At 35.9% G+C, this 14,052-nt stretch overlaps 1 protein-coding gene across 6 annotated transcripts in view; it reads left to right on the top strand.

Annotated features, from left to right (window-relative positions):
* MKLN1 (muskelin 1) overlaps positions 1 to 14,052 on the top strand; it is a 159,531-nt gene that overhangs the window by 60,049 nt on the left and 85,430 nt on the right. For all 6 annotated transcript variants that reach the window (XM_064289723.1, XM_064289727.1, XM_064289724.1 and 3 more), the window contains exon 6: positions 2,490 to 2,682. In XM_064289723.1, the coding sequence (XP_064145793.1) occupies positions 2,490 to 2,682 (193 nt within the window). The remainder of the gene's footprint in view (positions 1 to 2,489; positions 2,683 to 14,052) is intronic.

The following is a 14,052-nucleotide window of genomic DNA, read 5'->3' as shown; positions in this document are numbered from 1 at the left end:
AGGGTTGCTATGAGTCGGGATCAATGGCAGCAGGTTTTGGATTAGGAGCCCTAGCGTTGTCCCTATTTTATTCTTCCACGATCTTCATCATTTTAGGTTTTATGTTTAGGTCTTTGATCCATTTTGAGTTAGTTCTTGTATATGCTGTGAAATATGGGTTGTTTCATTTTTAATGGATGAACAGCAAGTTTTGCTAGCACCATTTGTTAAAAAGACTATCTTTTCCTCATTTTATGAACTTTGGTCCTTTGTCAAAGATCAGCTGACCATCCCCATATACCCATTGCCACAGAGTCGATTCTGACTCTTTGCAAGCCTGTTGGTGGACGGATTTATATCTGGGTTCTCGATTCTGTTTCATTGGTCTATGTGTCTGTTGCTATACTGGGCTGTTGTGACTACCATGGCTGTATAGTATGTTCTTAGATCAGGCAACGTGAGGCCTCCTACTTTGTTCTTCTGCAATAATGCTTTATCATCTGGGGCGTTCTTCCTTTGCATATAAACTTGATGATTAGTTTTTCCACCTCAGTAAAGAATGTTGCTGAAATTTGGATTGGGATTGCATTATATCTGTAGATCGCTTTGGGTAGTGTTGCGATTTTCAGAATATCGAGTCTTCCTATCCATAAGCATGGTATGTTTTTCATTCATGTAGGCCTCTTTTGGTTTCTTGCAGTAGTGCTTTGTAGTTTTCTTTGTATAGGTCTTTTATGTCCCTGGCTAAATTTATTCCTAAGTATTTTGTCTTACGCGGGCCTATTGTATATGTTATTTTCATGATTTCCTTTTTTAAGTACTCTTTGTTGTTGTATAGGAATCCAACTGATTTTTGTATGTCTACTTTGCTGAGTCCTTCTATTAGTTACAGTAGCTTTCTTGTGGAATCCTTGGGATTTTCTATGTATAGAATCATACCATCTGCAAATAGAGATAGTTTTACTTCTTCCTTACCAACTTGTATTTTCTTTATTTCCTTTTCTTGCCTTATCGCTCTAGTTAGGACTTCTGGTACAATGTTAAATAAGAGTAGTGATAAAGGGCATCCTTGTCTGGTTCCCATTCTCAAGGAGAATTCTTGCAGTCTCTCTCCATTGCGAATAATGTTGGCTGTTGGTTTCATATAAATGCGCTTTATTATGCTGAGGAATTTTCCTTCTATTTTGCTGAGAGTGTTTATCATGAATGAGTGCTGGACTTTATTAAATACCTTTCTTGCATCAATTGAGATGATCATGTGATTCTTATTTTTTATGTGGTAGATTACATTGATTGGTTTTCTAATGTTAAACCGTCCCACTTGGTCATGATGTATTATTTTTTTGATATGCTGTTGAATTCTATTGGCTAGAATTTTGTTGAGAATTTTTGTGTCTGTGTTCATGAGGGATATTGGCTTGTAATTTTCTTTTTTTGTGTAGTCTTTGCCTGGTTTTGGTTTCAGTATTGCACTGGCTTCATAGAAAGAATTTAGGAGTACTGCTTCCTCTTCTATGCTCTGAAATAATTTGAGTAGTAGTGATGTGAGCTTTTCTCTGAGTGTTTGGTAGAATTCTCCCTTGAAGCTGTCTAGGCCAGGGTTTTTTTTTTTTTTTTTTTTTGGTTAGGAGTTTTTTTTTTACCTCTGCAATCTCTTTTGTTACAGTTCTGTTCAGATTTTCTATCTCAGTTTGTGTTAGTTTACGTTGGTAGTGTGTTTCTAGAAATTTGTCCATTTTCTCTAGGTTTCCAAATTTGTTGAAGTACAGTTTTTCATAGTACTCTGTTATGATCCTTTTTATTTCATTTGATTCCCAGACATTTTTGTTGTTGTTGTTAATGTTTTTTAAATCTTTATATGAGCTTATAGTTTTGGCATTCATTCCTTTAGTGGAGAAATTAGTTAATTGAGCTTCCCACTTTTTGGATTCTAGTTAGTTGAGATGTTCATTTTATAGCTATTTCTTAGATGTGGTAGCCCAGGCTTAGAAAAAAATTATGAATTTTCAGTAGTCTCTTTCTGAAGACTTTTAGGTCATAAAACCTGTTCGTGAATTTGAAATACAAAAATATTTGAAATATTTGTCATTTAAATAATATCTTATTTCTCAGAACCAAGAACAAAAAGTATAATCTATTTTGTTTGACAGTTTCTATGCTTTCAGTGCTAGCTTTGTAATCTGGTTAGTAGATGCCATGGGAGCTATAATTTTTACAGTCTTAAGCAGGCTTTACAAAGAGCTACTTTGCTTTCCAAAGTTCAGGCTCTGGAATTAGATGTGGTTTCCTGTCTTTCTGCTACATACTTTGTGACCTTGTGCATGTTATTACAATTGGCTAAGCTTCCGTTATTAGAAATAATTTAGAAATAATAATGATATCTGACAAATAGTGTGTGTTTGGCACATAGTACATGCTCAGATTAGATTAGTTACTGCTTTTGTTACTATTTCACACGTTAACAACTAAGCAAATCTCTTCTCTTCATTCTTTCTCCTGTGTTCTAGTAGTACCGTGAACAGGAAGCCATTCGCCTTTGCCTAAAACACTTCCGACAGCACAATTATACAGAGGCCTTTGAATCACTGCAGAAGAAAACCAAGATTGCCCTGGAACATCCCATGTTAACAGATCTGCACGACAAACTGGTTTTGAAGGGTGATTTTGATGCTTGTGAAGAATTGATTGAAAAAGCTGTAAATGGTATGTTATCAACATGTAAACTTATGTTGATTATTAGAGTGATTTCAGGTACATACAGGAGATGGTTTTTCAGAACGAATCTAGGTTTATGCCAATTATTAATGTTTATATTTGTGTTGTTTCTTTTTACTTTGTAAAGATTGTTAGCTACTTGTATCAGGGACTTCTTACATGTAAGATGGTCCATAATGTAACGGGACTTAAAAAACATGAAATACAGTTGAACTTACATATCTAAGATAAAGTTGTCATCTTGGAAAGGCCTGCTGCACCTACTAATGCTAACATTAACTAGTCCTAAACAGAGTTAAAAACAGTCTTTTGATATCACCTTTTTTTTTTTTTATGATCAGTGGCCTAGGCCTATTCTTTTAAGTACTTTTGTCGATAGGAGACGTGTATTTTCTAATGGTCTACTTTTTGGGGGATTGAATAGCCAAGAAATGTTATTAGTAGGCAGTTACAATCAATTAAGAGATTTGTGATTGGACACAGCTCTGTGTAGTATGAATGCTGCATAATTGCTGATTTTCTTGAGTAGCCTGTAATCTGGCTTGAAAGAAATGTAAGTATTTATACATATACATAAACTTCCAAGGCAACCGCTTTGGAGGGTGACACCCTTTTGGATATTTAAGGTCTGGTATGTTTTGTTATTTCTTTTTTAAAAAAGAACACCCTTGTTGCTTACAGAACGACATCCTAGTTTTTTTGTTGAGGCTCCCACGGTAACTTTCATGGTGACAACAGAATAGATGCAAAATATAAAATTTGTGAAAATGACTTTGGTCTATCTTTTTATAAAGAAGAACCCTGGTGGCACAGTGCTAACCAGAAGGTCAGCAGTTTGAATTCACCAGCCGCTCCTTGGGAACTCTCTGGGACAGTTCTACTCTGTCCCATAGGGTTGATATGAGTCGGGATTGACTCAGTGACAACGAGTTTTATAGGAAGGGAATATAGACTATTATTATATTAGTAGTAGTGTTATTAATAGAATAATAGACTCAGTGCTCTGCTTCCATATATTAATATTATCACTGTTATTATCATCCACTGTTATTAAGTACTCATATTTTTCAGATATTGGGCTGGGTATTTTACAGCTAAAGAAAACAGAAACAGTACTGCCTTCTTGGAGTTTATGAATTTAATACTAACTTAAATGAATTGCTTCCAGCTCTACTGTATTAAATATAATGACAAATCTACTCTTAGCCTTGTACATCATTCCTGCTTATGTAATTTATGACGATGCTTATAAACAAATGACTGGTATGTTTGAAATAGAGTATACTTTGGAGCATGAAAAAATAAAACAAATACGGTAATTAACCTCTTACCAAAAAATATAATGCCACCAATGAAAGTATATATGTGTGTATGCATGCCATTTCTGAGAGTGAATTCTATATATTTTTTAACATCATAGGATAAAGGAAGCACAGATAATTTTATGGGTTTTTTTTGTTTGTTTACTTGTTGCACATCTTTATCTTTGAGGTATTTGAAATCATTTTGTTAAGGGAAAGTTAAACAAAAACAAAAGCCAGCTTTAATTATTAGGCTAAAAACAGTTGTGTTTTAAAATTGTCTCTTTAGTAGTATACTTGGTTAGGAAAAGCTTTTAAAATCATGTACAACTCTAATTACTACAGTCAACTAACTTATCCTCTGGCTCTAGAAGGGAACCAAGTTTAAGGAAAATTGGTAGTAAATCTATTCCTGAGATGTAGAGCCAAGTCATATTTTTTGTACTGCTCTGGGCTCTCCACAGCTGGTTTGGAACACTGCTTAGTTAATAAACATTCCTTCCAGGGTTGTTCAGTTTGCTGCTGACTTCACTGATGATGATTTGTTGGACAAATAAGGAAGTAAACAGTGCAGTCTTTTGGCTTCTGCTCCACTAAAAACATAGCAGAGAAGGGCAAGTAGTTCGGGCCTGCAAAGTAGGAAAGTTAGGGAATCAAAAGCATATTCTATCAAGCTTCTTAGAAAGGAGGAAATAAAAACAACGTTTAGTATATTAGTATGGTCTTTATTTTAAGAAGGTGTCAGATTGTATTTATTTTGTAATAGGCTTTCTGTTTGTCTACATACATCCCTCCATTTATCCTTACTTTCAGTAGAGGTGATTCCTGAACCAATAATTGCTATTCCTTCTTAACCTGCCAGGGTAAAAAGACAGAATCCCGTAATGATGGGTGAAAATAATCACCTAAGAAGTAAAAGTTTGTACTGTAAACCTCATATTACAGAGTTTAACTTATTTGCTATAAAAAAGAAAATGTGCTTTTATGATATAAGGAAGGTCCAACCATTTCAATTTGAGAACTCTCCTCTTGCTTCTAGGCTCTCTCCCTTTCTCTCCTCCCTCCCCTTCTTCTTTCTTTTTTTTCTATCTTTTCCCTTCTTTTGTCTCCCCCCTTTCACCTTGTGGTTTATGCAGTAGTTGTCAATCATACGTAGGTTCTCTCAGAGTTTTTTTTTTAGTAGTTTTCACATCTTTTTGAGATTTTGATTGAGAATGCCCTTTGTCTTAGCTATTGTGAGGAGTTGATATTGAAATTTATAAAATGCCTTGTTTAGATCAGGATCTCAAAAGGAATGTTTACAACATTTCATTGTTAAATGCGATTTTTGACCTAGTGTTTTTGGAGATGCTTGTTCTGAGATCACTAAAGATGTCATAAATTGATACTGAATTTTATCATTTTTGCTGTGCATTTTGAGATATGATTTTCCCCCCTACTTTAACTGGTAATGTGTGGAATCACAGTAATTGATTTTCTAATGGTAAATCAACTTTGCATTTCTCAGATATACTTTGTCATGATATTTTTTGTATATCTTGGATTTAGATTGACTAATATTAATATTTTGTTAGGATTCTTCCCCCTACTTTTGTTCGTAGGATTATTCTTGTAATTTTTTATTATTTTTTTCATCATGTTTAATACCAGTGTTATGCTAATCTCAGTGGTTAATAATGGGTTGAAGAGTTACCCTTTCCATCCTATTCTCTGAATATGTTAGGATTTGAATTACTTTTTTCTTGTGTGTTTGGGAGAAGTTACCAGTGAAGCTGTGTTTGGAATTTGCTTTGCTGTTGTTTTTAGGTGCCCTTGAGTTGGCTTCAATGCATGGCGAACTTATGTATGACAGAATGAATCCTTGCCCCATGAAATATTTTTGCCTGTTGATTCAATTTCTTTAAACATGGTATGACTGTTCAGGGTTGTTGTTTGTCTGGGTCAGTTTTGTTGAGTTATTTTTCTCTCTAGGTGCATTAAAGATTGTTAGCTTCCGGTCAAGTGCAGTTCGAAATACTACATCATTATCATCATCATAACTAACATGTATCTGAGCGCTTTACAAGGTGCCATCTACTCTTCTAAGCCTTTTATATGAATTAACTTATTTCATTCTCATACATACCTTCTAGTGTATTATCATCATCCCCGTTTAATAAATACAAATGGTTAAGTAATTTGCCTAAGTCAGCATAGCTAGTGAGTGACAGAGCTAAGATATGAACTTAGATAGTCTAGTTTTAGTATCCATACTCTTTACCATTATACTTTACTGTTCTAGTAAATACCTAACTAGTTCAGTATGTCATTGTTAGGCGCCATGGAGTTGGCTCCGACTCATAGTGAACCTGTGCACAGCAGAACGAAACACTCCCTGGCCCTGCACCATCCTCATGATTGTTGTTATGCTTGAGCCCATTGTTGCAGCCACTGTGTCAGTCCATCTTGTTGAGGGTCTTCCTATTTTTCACTGACACTCCACTTTACCAAACATGATGTCCTTCTCCAAAGATTAATCCTTCCTGGTAACATGTCCGAAATAACTGAGAGGAGGTCTCACTGTCCTCATTTCTAGTGAGCATTCTGGCTGTACTTTTTCCAAGACAGATTTGTTTGTTCTTTTGACAGTCCATGGTATTCTTTGTCAACACCATTGTTCAAAGGCATCAATTCTTCTTCGATCTTCCTCATTGTCCAGTTTTCGCATGCGTAAGAGGCAATTGAAAATACCATAGCTTGCTTGGGTCAGGTGCACCTTAGTCCTCAAAGTGATATCTTTGTGTTTTAACACTTTAGAGAGGTCTTTTGCAGCAGATTAGCCCAATGCAATGTGTGGCTTGATTGCTTGACTGCTACATCCAACAGCTTTGATTGTGGATCCAGGTAAAATGAAATCCTTGACAATTTCAGTCTTTTCTCCATTTATCATAATGTTGCTTATTGGTCCAGTTGTGAGGATTTTTGTTTTCTTTACGTTGAGGTACAGTCCATACTGAAGGCTTTAGTCTTTGATCTTCATCAGTAAGTGCTTCAAGTCTTCCTCACTTTCAGCAGAGTAAGGTTGTGTCATCTGCATATTGTAGTCTGCTAATGGTATTTTAATGGTATTTTAGTATGAACTGCTATAATTCATGTTTTTTTAAAAGTCTGTTTTCATCCAGCCATTATCATTTCGGAATTATCAAAAAGGTTCTTATACTCTACAAGGTATTTACCTCTAAGTGCATTTTTAATAGTTTTCTTTGAATATAATCTATGTTTGGGTGAGAAATCAGTGTGCTAGAAATTTGGGTGTGGACAACTGTACTATAATCTGTGTGGTAGAAGTCAGGGTGTAGACAACAGTATGCTAGAAGTCAGGGTATAGACAACAGTACTGTAATCAGTGTGCTGAAAGCTTGGGTGAATAGACAATAGTGCTATAATCAGGGATGCTCAATGAGCGTTACACATACTCTTTTGTAAAAGCTTTATGTAATACCTAAGTTTCATTTTTAATCATGGGCTTTGTAGAAGAGTATTCACTGTTGGAGACAAGAACAGCTTATACGGAGTTAGGACTGTCTGAAATGTTTTTTTTTTTTTGCAATCATAATTGTAGGGAAAAAATGAGGTGATACTAGATCTGGAGTTTTTTTGTTAAATAGCTTGAAAATTATTAACCACTTGGGCTTAATGTGCCTTCTCCTAAGTCGTATTTGAAGTTCTTTTGTATAGTGTCACCTTTATTAGACTCTTTTGATTTCTTGCTTTATTAGACTTTTTCTCAAAAATAGACATTTGGAAATATTAGCAATTGTCTCACTTCCACTTAGAACGTGGAAGTTATTTTTTTAACTTGGGTGGTTCACAGGCATGTTGAAATGCTTCTTTTTTAAATTCGTTTCTGAGACTTTTCAAAACAATATAATGGGTATTGTCATATTTTGTAAATGATTATGTCATTAATGTTTCAATTGAGGGTCAGCAAAAAGGCGGAAGACCCTCAGTGAGGTGGATTGACACCGTGGCTGCAACAGTGGGCTTGTCTTAGGCTCGATTCTCTAGAGAAGCAAAATCAGTAAAGTGTATAAATATATATAGAGAGAGATGTATATCAAGGAAATGGCTCATGTGGTTGTAGAAGTTGGAACATCCCAAGTCCATGGATCAGGATAGAGGCTTCTCCTGATTCACATAGCCACAGGGGCTGGTGGACCCAAGGTCGGAAGGTTGGAGAGCAGGGCTGTTGCTCACAGGCTGTGAAGACTGATGCATCCCTAGATCTGCAGGCAAGACTGCAAAGCTTCTCCCGATTCTCATAGCTGCAGGGGCTGGTGAACCCAAGATCAGCAGGTTGGAGAGCAGAGCTTTTTCTCACAAGCTGTGAAGATCAACAAATCCCAAGATTGGCAGGTAAGACCGCAGGTTAGCTGCTAGCTGTAGTCCCAAGAACCGAAGGTCAGATTAACAGAAACCAGCTGCAGGATCCAGCGCAGGCAAAAGCCAGAATGTCTGCTTATATTCAGATACAGGCCACAAGCCCGAGGAAACTCCCTTTCAACTGGTTGGCTACTCACAGCAGATCCCATCATGGGGGTGATCACGTATCAAATCACATCAGGGAAGTGATCACAATATATGACTGCCAAAACACTGAGAATCATGGCCCAGCCAAATTGACACACAGTCTTAACCACCACAGGGCTCAGGCATAAGAACAGTTGTGAGGATGGCACAGGATCAGGCAGTGTTTCGTTCTGTTGTGCACAAGGTCGCTGTGAGTTGGAACTGACTCAGTAGCACCTAACAACTAAAAACTGAAAGCCTAAGTTCCTTCCTCAAATTGTATAAAATATCCACAGATAGGCCTGCCAAAACCAAAGGCTTTAGGAAGACTTTTCAGAATTAGGAATACAGAAAAGATTGTGAGATTTTTTGGGGGATGCAGAAGTGTCAATTTTTCTTTTGTTTTTAGATCTTGAAAGTCATAGAGTTTTGTTTTTTTTTTTTTTACATTAAAATGAGGTTTTGAAAGCAGTGTATTAAAAAAAATCTTTACCTCACTTTAAAGTTTGCAGCAGTAATATGTACTAGAATAGAGTAAATGGGGTAACCTTTAATTTAGCGTATTTTCTCTGCAAAGTGCAACATAGTATTTTTTATGTCTTTGTAATACTTTTTCATGGGAAGTGGTTCTATGGTATTATAAAATGAGTGTCAAGAGGTTAGTAACAGAGTTAGACAGCTGGGAGGAGGGGTGTGTGTTGGTGGCAGGGAAAGAGGGCTGAAATTTATAAATTTCTAGTTCTTATGTCTTATGTTGGAGCCCTGGTGGCACAGTGATTAAGAGCTCCGCTGCTAACCAAAAGGTCGGCAGTTCAGATCCACCAGCCGTTCCTTGGAAACCCTATGGGACAGCTCTACTCTGTCCTATAGGTTGCTATCAGTTGGAATCGACTTGACAGTGACAGTTTGTTTTTTTTTTTTTCTTAACGTCCTGTGTTGAGCAATGGTTTCTCCCAAAGAAGAAGCTTTTTGTTTTAGTTTTTGTTCTTGTTGTTGGTTTTTGATAGAGCAGTCAGTTTCTTAAACTAGCCATTGCCTGTGTGGAACAACTTCCAGCTGACAGAATTACTTCTCGTAACCGATCTGGAGTAGTGGCAAACCAGTGTTCCAGAAAAGAAAGGAAACAAAGTAGAAACTTCACCCACAGTAGCCAGGAAGTCTTTATTAAGACACAGATTACATTTCTTCAAATCATAAATACTATATTGCTACTTTTTACTTTTGTTTCTGTTTTATTATATTGGAATTATTTAACATTGTAGAGGAATGGCCAGGTACGGTGAGTTTTATTTCGCAAAGTCTAGTTCTTTTTCATGTGTTATTGAATTGGTAAATTTTGCCATGTCTCTTAGTGTAGTGTTTTATAATAGGTTGTAATTTAAGAAACTACTCTGTGATATTTGTGTACCTATATTTATATGGAGTCTGTGGAGAGGCGAAAAGAATATATAGCCTTTTGAATTGGGCTTCGTGCCTTTTTGTTTTGAGTCCTTGGCATGTTATTTAACTTCTCTGAACTTTGGTTTTCTAATCTGTGCAATTGTTAATAATGACCATTGCATGGGTTTGCTTTAAGGAGTACGTGAGTTAACCTGCGTAGTGTCTTGCAGCACAGTAGGTACTCTATACCAGTGAATCCTTTCTTCTTTGATAGGGTCTTAAAAAAAAAAAAATTTCCAGATTTGTTAATGCTACATATAAATAATTTTTTTCAGGTTTTCAAGTGATTTCTACTGAAAAGTAAGAGGTATCAAGGAGAATTGTGACTTTCAGACTGGTAAAGACAAAAATAATTTGTTAGGGAGATAGAGAAGCAAATTAAAGAGTTACCAAAGCAATATTTTTTTCTTTGTTTACTTGACTAAAAATACTCTGTGCAAAATGGTGTGACTTGTCAAAGCTCCATTATGTCCTACAAATATGCTTTATTGGAAATGGGGTTTTATTGGTAGTTGATTTTAGTGTTGTAAGAAACTTAGTAACATTAAGACAACTCAAAGGAAATGTCAACTGTATTGCTGGGAGAGGCCGCCATTTTTTTCTGTGTGAGCATTTATTGCACGGTGAGCACACATTATCTCTGATGCTGTGTTAATTATCATTACTCAGGAGGAGGTTAGGATTATTTTACCTAAAGATCACTTAACTTTCATCATAATGTCTAATATTTTAAGTTTGGAATATTTAATCTTTTAAAATTTGGAAGAATAGCCTCTGCAACCTGATTGTAAATACCTTTTGGCATATTTGGCTGTCTTTATCCTTGTTAAAACAAGCTAACCTTAGTGTACAAAGCACCGCTTGTAGAAACGTGGATATGTCTAGTGAGCTGAGGAGACATTTCAGTGGTAAAGAAAGGGTATGAAAGTGGCTTATGTTGGTAATAAAGATATGTTACAAAGTTCTCCCAAAGTTTAGAAAATAACTCTACATATTTAGTTGTTTTGTGGTTTTTCTTCTGGTAATTATAGTGTTACATGCAAAAAACCTCGCTTGCTGAAAGTGAAAAGGACTTGAAGCACTTACTAATGAAGGTCAAAGACCACGGCGTTCAGTATGGCTTGCACCTCAACGTAAAGAAAACAAAAATCCTCACAGCTGGACCAGTGAGCAACATCATGATAAATGGAGATAAGATTGAAGTTGTCAAGGATTTCATTTTACTTGGATCCACAATCAACAGCCATGGAAGGAGCAGTCAAGAAATCAAAAGACGCACTGCATTGGGTAAATCTCCTGCAGAGGACCTCTTTAAAGTGTTGAAAAGCAAAGATGTCACCTTGAAGACTAAGGTGCGCCTGACTGAAGCCCTGGTATTTTCAATCACATCATATGCATGTGAAAGCTGGACAATGAATAAGGAAGACCGAAGAAGAGTTGACTCCTTTGAATTGTGGTGTTCACGAAGAATATCGAATATACCGTGGCACTGCCAAAAGAACGAACAAATCTATCTTAGAGGAAGTACGACCAGAATGCTCCTTAGAAGCAAGAATGGCGAGACTGCATCTTACATACTTTGGACATGTTGTCAGGAGGGATCAGTCCCTGGAGAAGGATATCATGCTTGGCGAAGTACAGGGTCAGCGGAAAAAAGAAAGACCGTCAACGAGGTAGATTGACACAGTGGCTACAACAATGAGTTCAAGCATAGCAATAATTGTGAGGATGGCTCAGGACCAGGCAGTGTTTCGTTCTGTTGTGAATGGGGTCACTATGAGTTGGAACCGACTTGACGGCACATAACAACAATAACAATGCAAAGAATTGGTAAACAAGAAAGTACAAAGAAAAAAAGAAAGCCAAACAAAAATCATCCTAATTCTGCCACAACCAAAAAAAATCACGTAACTTTTTTGATGTATGTCAGTGTTGTAATTTGTTCCATCTTTGTGTGTGTATGTATGTTTTTACAAAACTATTTTACAAATTTATACATTATATTTAAGAATTTGCTTTTTTGACTTGGAAAAACTGTTGACAGTATTTTCTGAAGTCAGTAATATTTTTTATAGGATGGTTTTGTTTCATAGAAGAGAAATGGTATGAAGATCTTAACGGGTAGGGTATTTGGAAGCTTTGTAGCTTGTGAAGAGTGGGGATAAAAGAGTTGGTTGAAGAAGCAATTAGAGAATTTAATTTTACTTGCAATGTTCAGAATGACTGAAAGGTTTGGGTCTTTCATTTGATTGGAACTGTTGCTATGACCACTGACTTAGGAGCGCTTGGAAGAATTTCCCCCAGTGGTTTTGTGTGGTGGTGTTTTTTTTTCCAAAATAGTTAAAGAATACTTAAGGGAAAAGAGATGGGGATTTTTCTAAGATGAGTGTGAGGTGGAATCGGCCAGACACACACATAGTTAAGTAAATATACTGGTTCTAACAGTGGTGGAATCCCAGTATCCACAACTTTAGAAGGAACCACAGACCCCACCCAGTTCATAAACCCCAATTTTACAGATAGGAAACTTGACTGATCAAAAGTCAGGTAACTAACTAATATGAAAAGATTTTGGTTACTATTAAAAAATGTGATATTTATTACTTTCCTGACTTACTCTGTTTTTGCTTTTTATTTTTCTGTCTGCAGCTCTCTTTTCTCCCTCAGTTTTCTGTTCATTTCTATATATTCCCATCTTTTTCTCTCCCTCTTCAGTTAGCCAGTATATGAAATTAATGTATATTTCCAAAATCATTGTCCTTATTGAATAATTTTATATTCTCTGTTTAATTTTTTTTTACATATTCTTTAACTTTTATGTGCCTTTTTCAAAGCTGAATAAAGTTTGCTGTTTTATTTCTATGTAATTCTAAATTTACTATTATTATTTTTACTATCATATCATTGCTATGAATAAGGGCTCCAGAACATTTTATCTGAAAAAGGATTTCCAGTTCTTGTAATAGGAGAAGAGTATTGGCCAGAGTAGGGTGAGTGGGGCAAGAACCGTCAGAGAAGTCGGTGGGCTGTGGATTATATGGTAGAAACACTATTCACTAAAATAAGCTGTGAATCCACTTGTTCCTCTTGTCATCACTGTAAACTTGACTTCATTCTCATACCTTTGTAAATTGGCTATAGCATACAGATAAGAAAATGCTTATAGGAATAAAATTAGGCTTTTCTTCTCCCTATGTATATTTAGAAATATTTCCTAGAGGACTCCTTGTGTTTCATCAGCCAGAATTGGGTTCCATATCATTCTTAAACTACGTTGAGAGACATGGGGTTAGGGCTTAATAATCATTTGAGGAAAAATGAATATATGCTTGTAGTTCAGTCTCCATGACCATTATAGTAACTAGAATAACAACACCTTTTAAAAGTAGAGTAGGAATTTATTGATCAAACAGACTCAGGAAGAAATAAAGCAAGTGGAATTTGAATCCCAGCCCACTACTTAAGAACTGTTTAAGTTCTGTAATTTCTCTGAATATACTTTTCCCCTCTTGTAAATGAAGATGATAATGTGTAGTTCATAGGGTTGTTTTTAGATTTAAGTGAGATAGGACACTTAGCATGGAGTCTGGCATTTAGAAAATATTAAATGATAGCTATTATTAGCGCTGTTAGTACTAATGGCTCTTTTATCTCTTTGTAATAGTAGAATTTTGCACTTTAAAGTGTTGGTTTTGTTTATTTATATTTCCCCCTGAAGATACGCTATAAGAGCCTAGACCATAGTCTTGGGAGCCTTTATTTCCTTCTTGAGTTCTCTTGTATACGAGTGACAAATGTACTGGCACAAAACACTCTTGGTGAGAAGGGATTGGAGTGCAGTGTATCCATTTCACTACAGGATGTAAAGATTGAAAGTTGGTAGTTGAAATAAAGACAAATGATAGGAGATCACAGAAGGGAATGAAATATGATTCTCCCAATCTGTAATTATCCTTTTTTTTTTTTTTTTTCTGTTTGTGTCTCTGCCAGAAATGGTTTTAAAAAGATATGCAAGCCTTTGTTTCAGTGAAGTGGATTATAGTTTTATCTTATTTTGTTTTCTGTTGCT

This window comes from Loxodonta africana, chromosome 8, assembly GCF_030014295.1.
Source record: "Loxodonta africana isolate mLoxAfr1 chromosome 8, mLoxAfr1.hap2, whole genome shotgun sequence".
In the NCBI taxonomy this organism is placed as follows: Eukaryota; Metazoa; Chordata; class Mammalia; order Proboscidea; family Elephantidae; genus Loxodonta; species Loxodonta africana.
The sequence above is the reverse complement of the archived record's forward strand: the minus strand, read 5'-3'. Positions and strand labels throughout refer to the sequence as shown.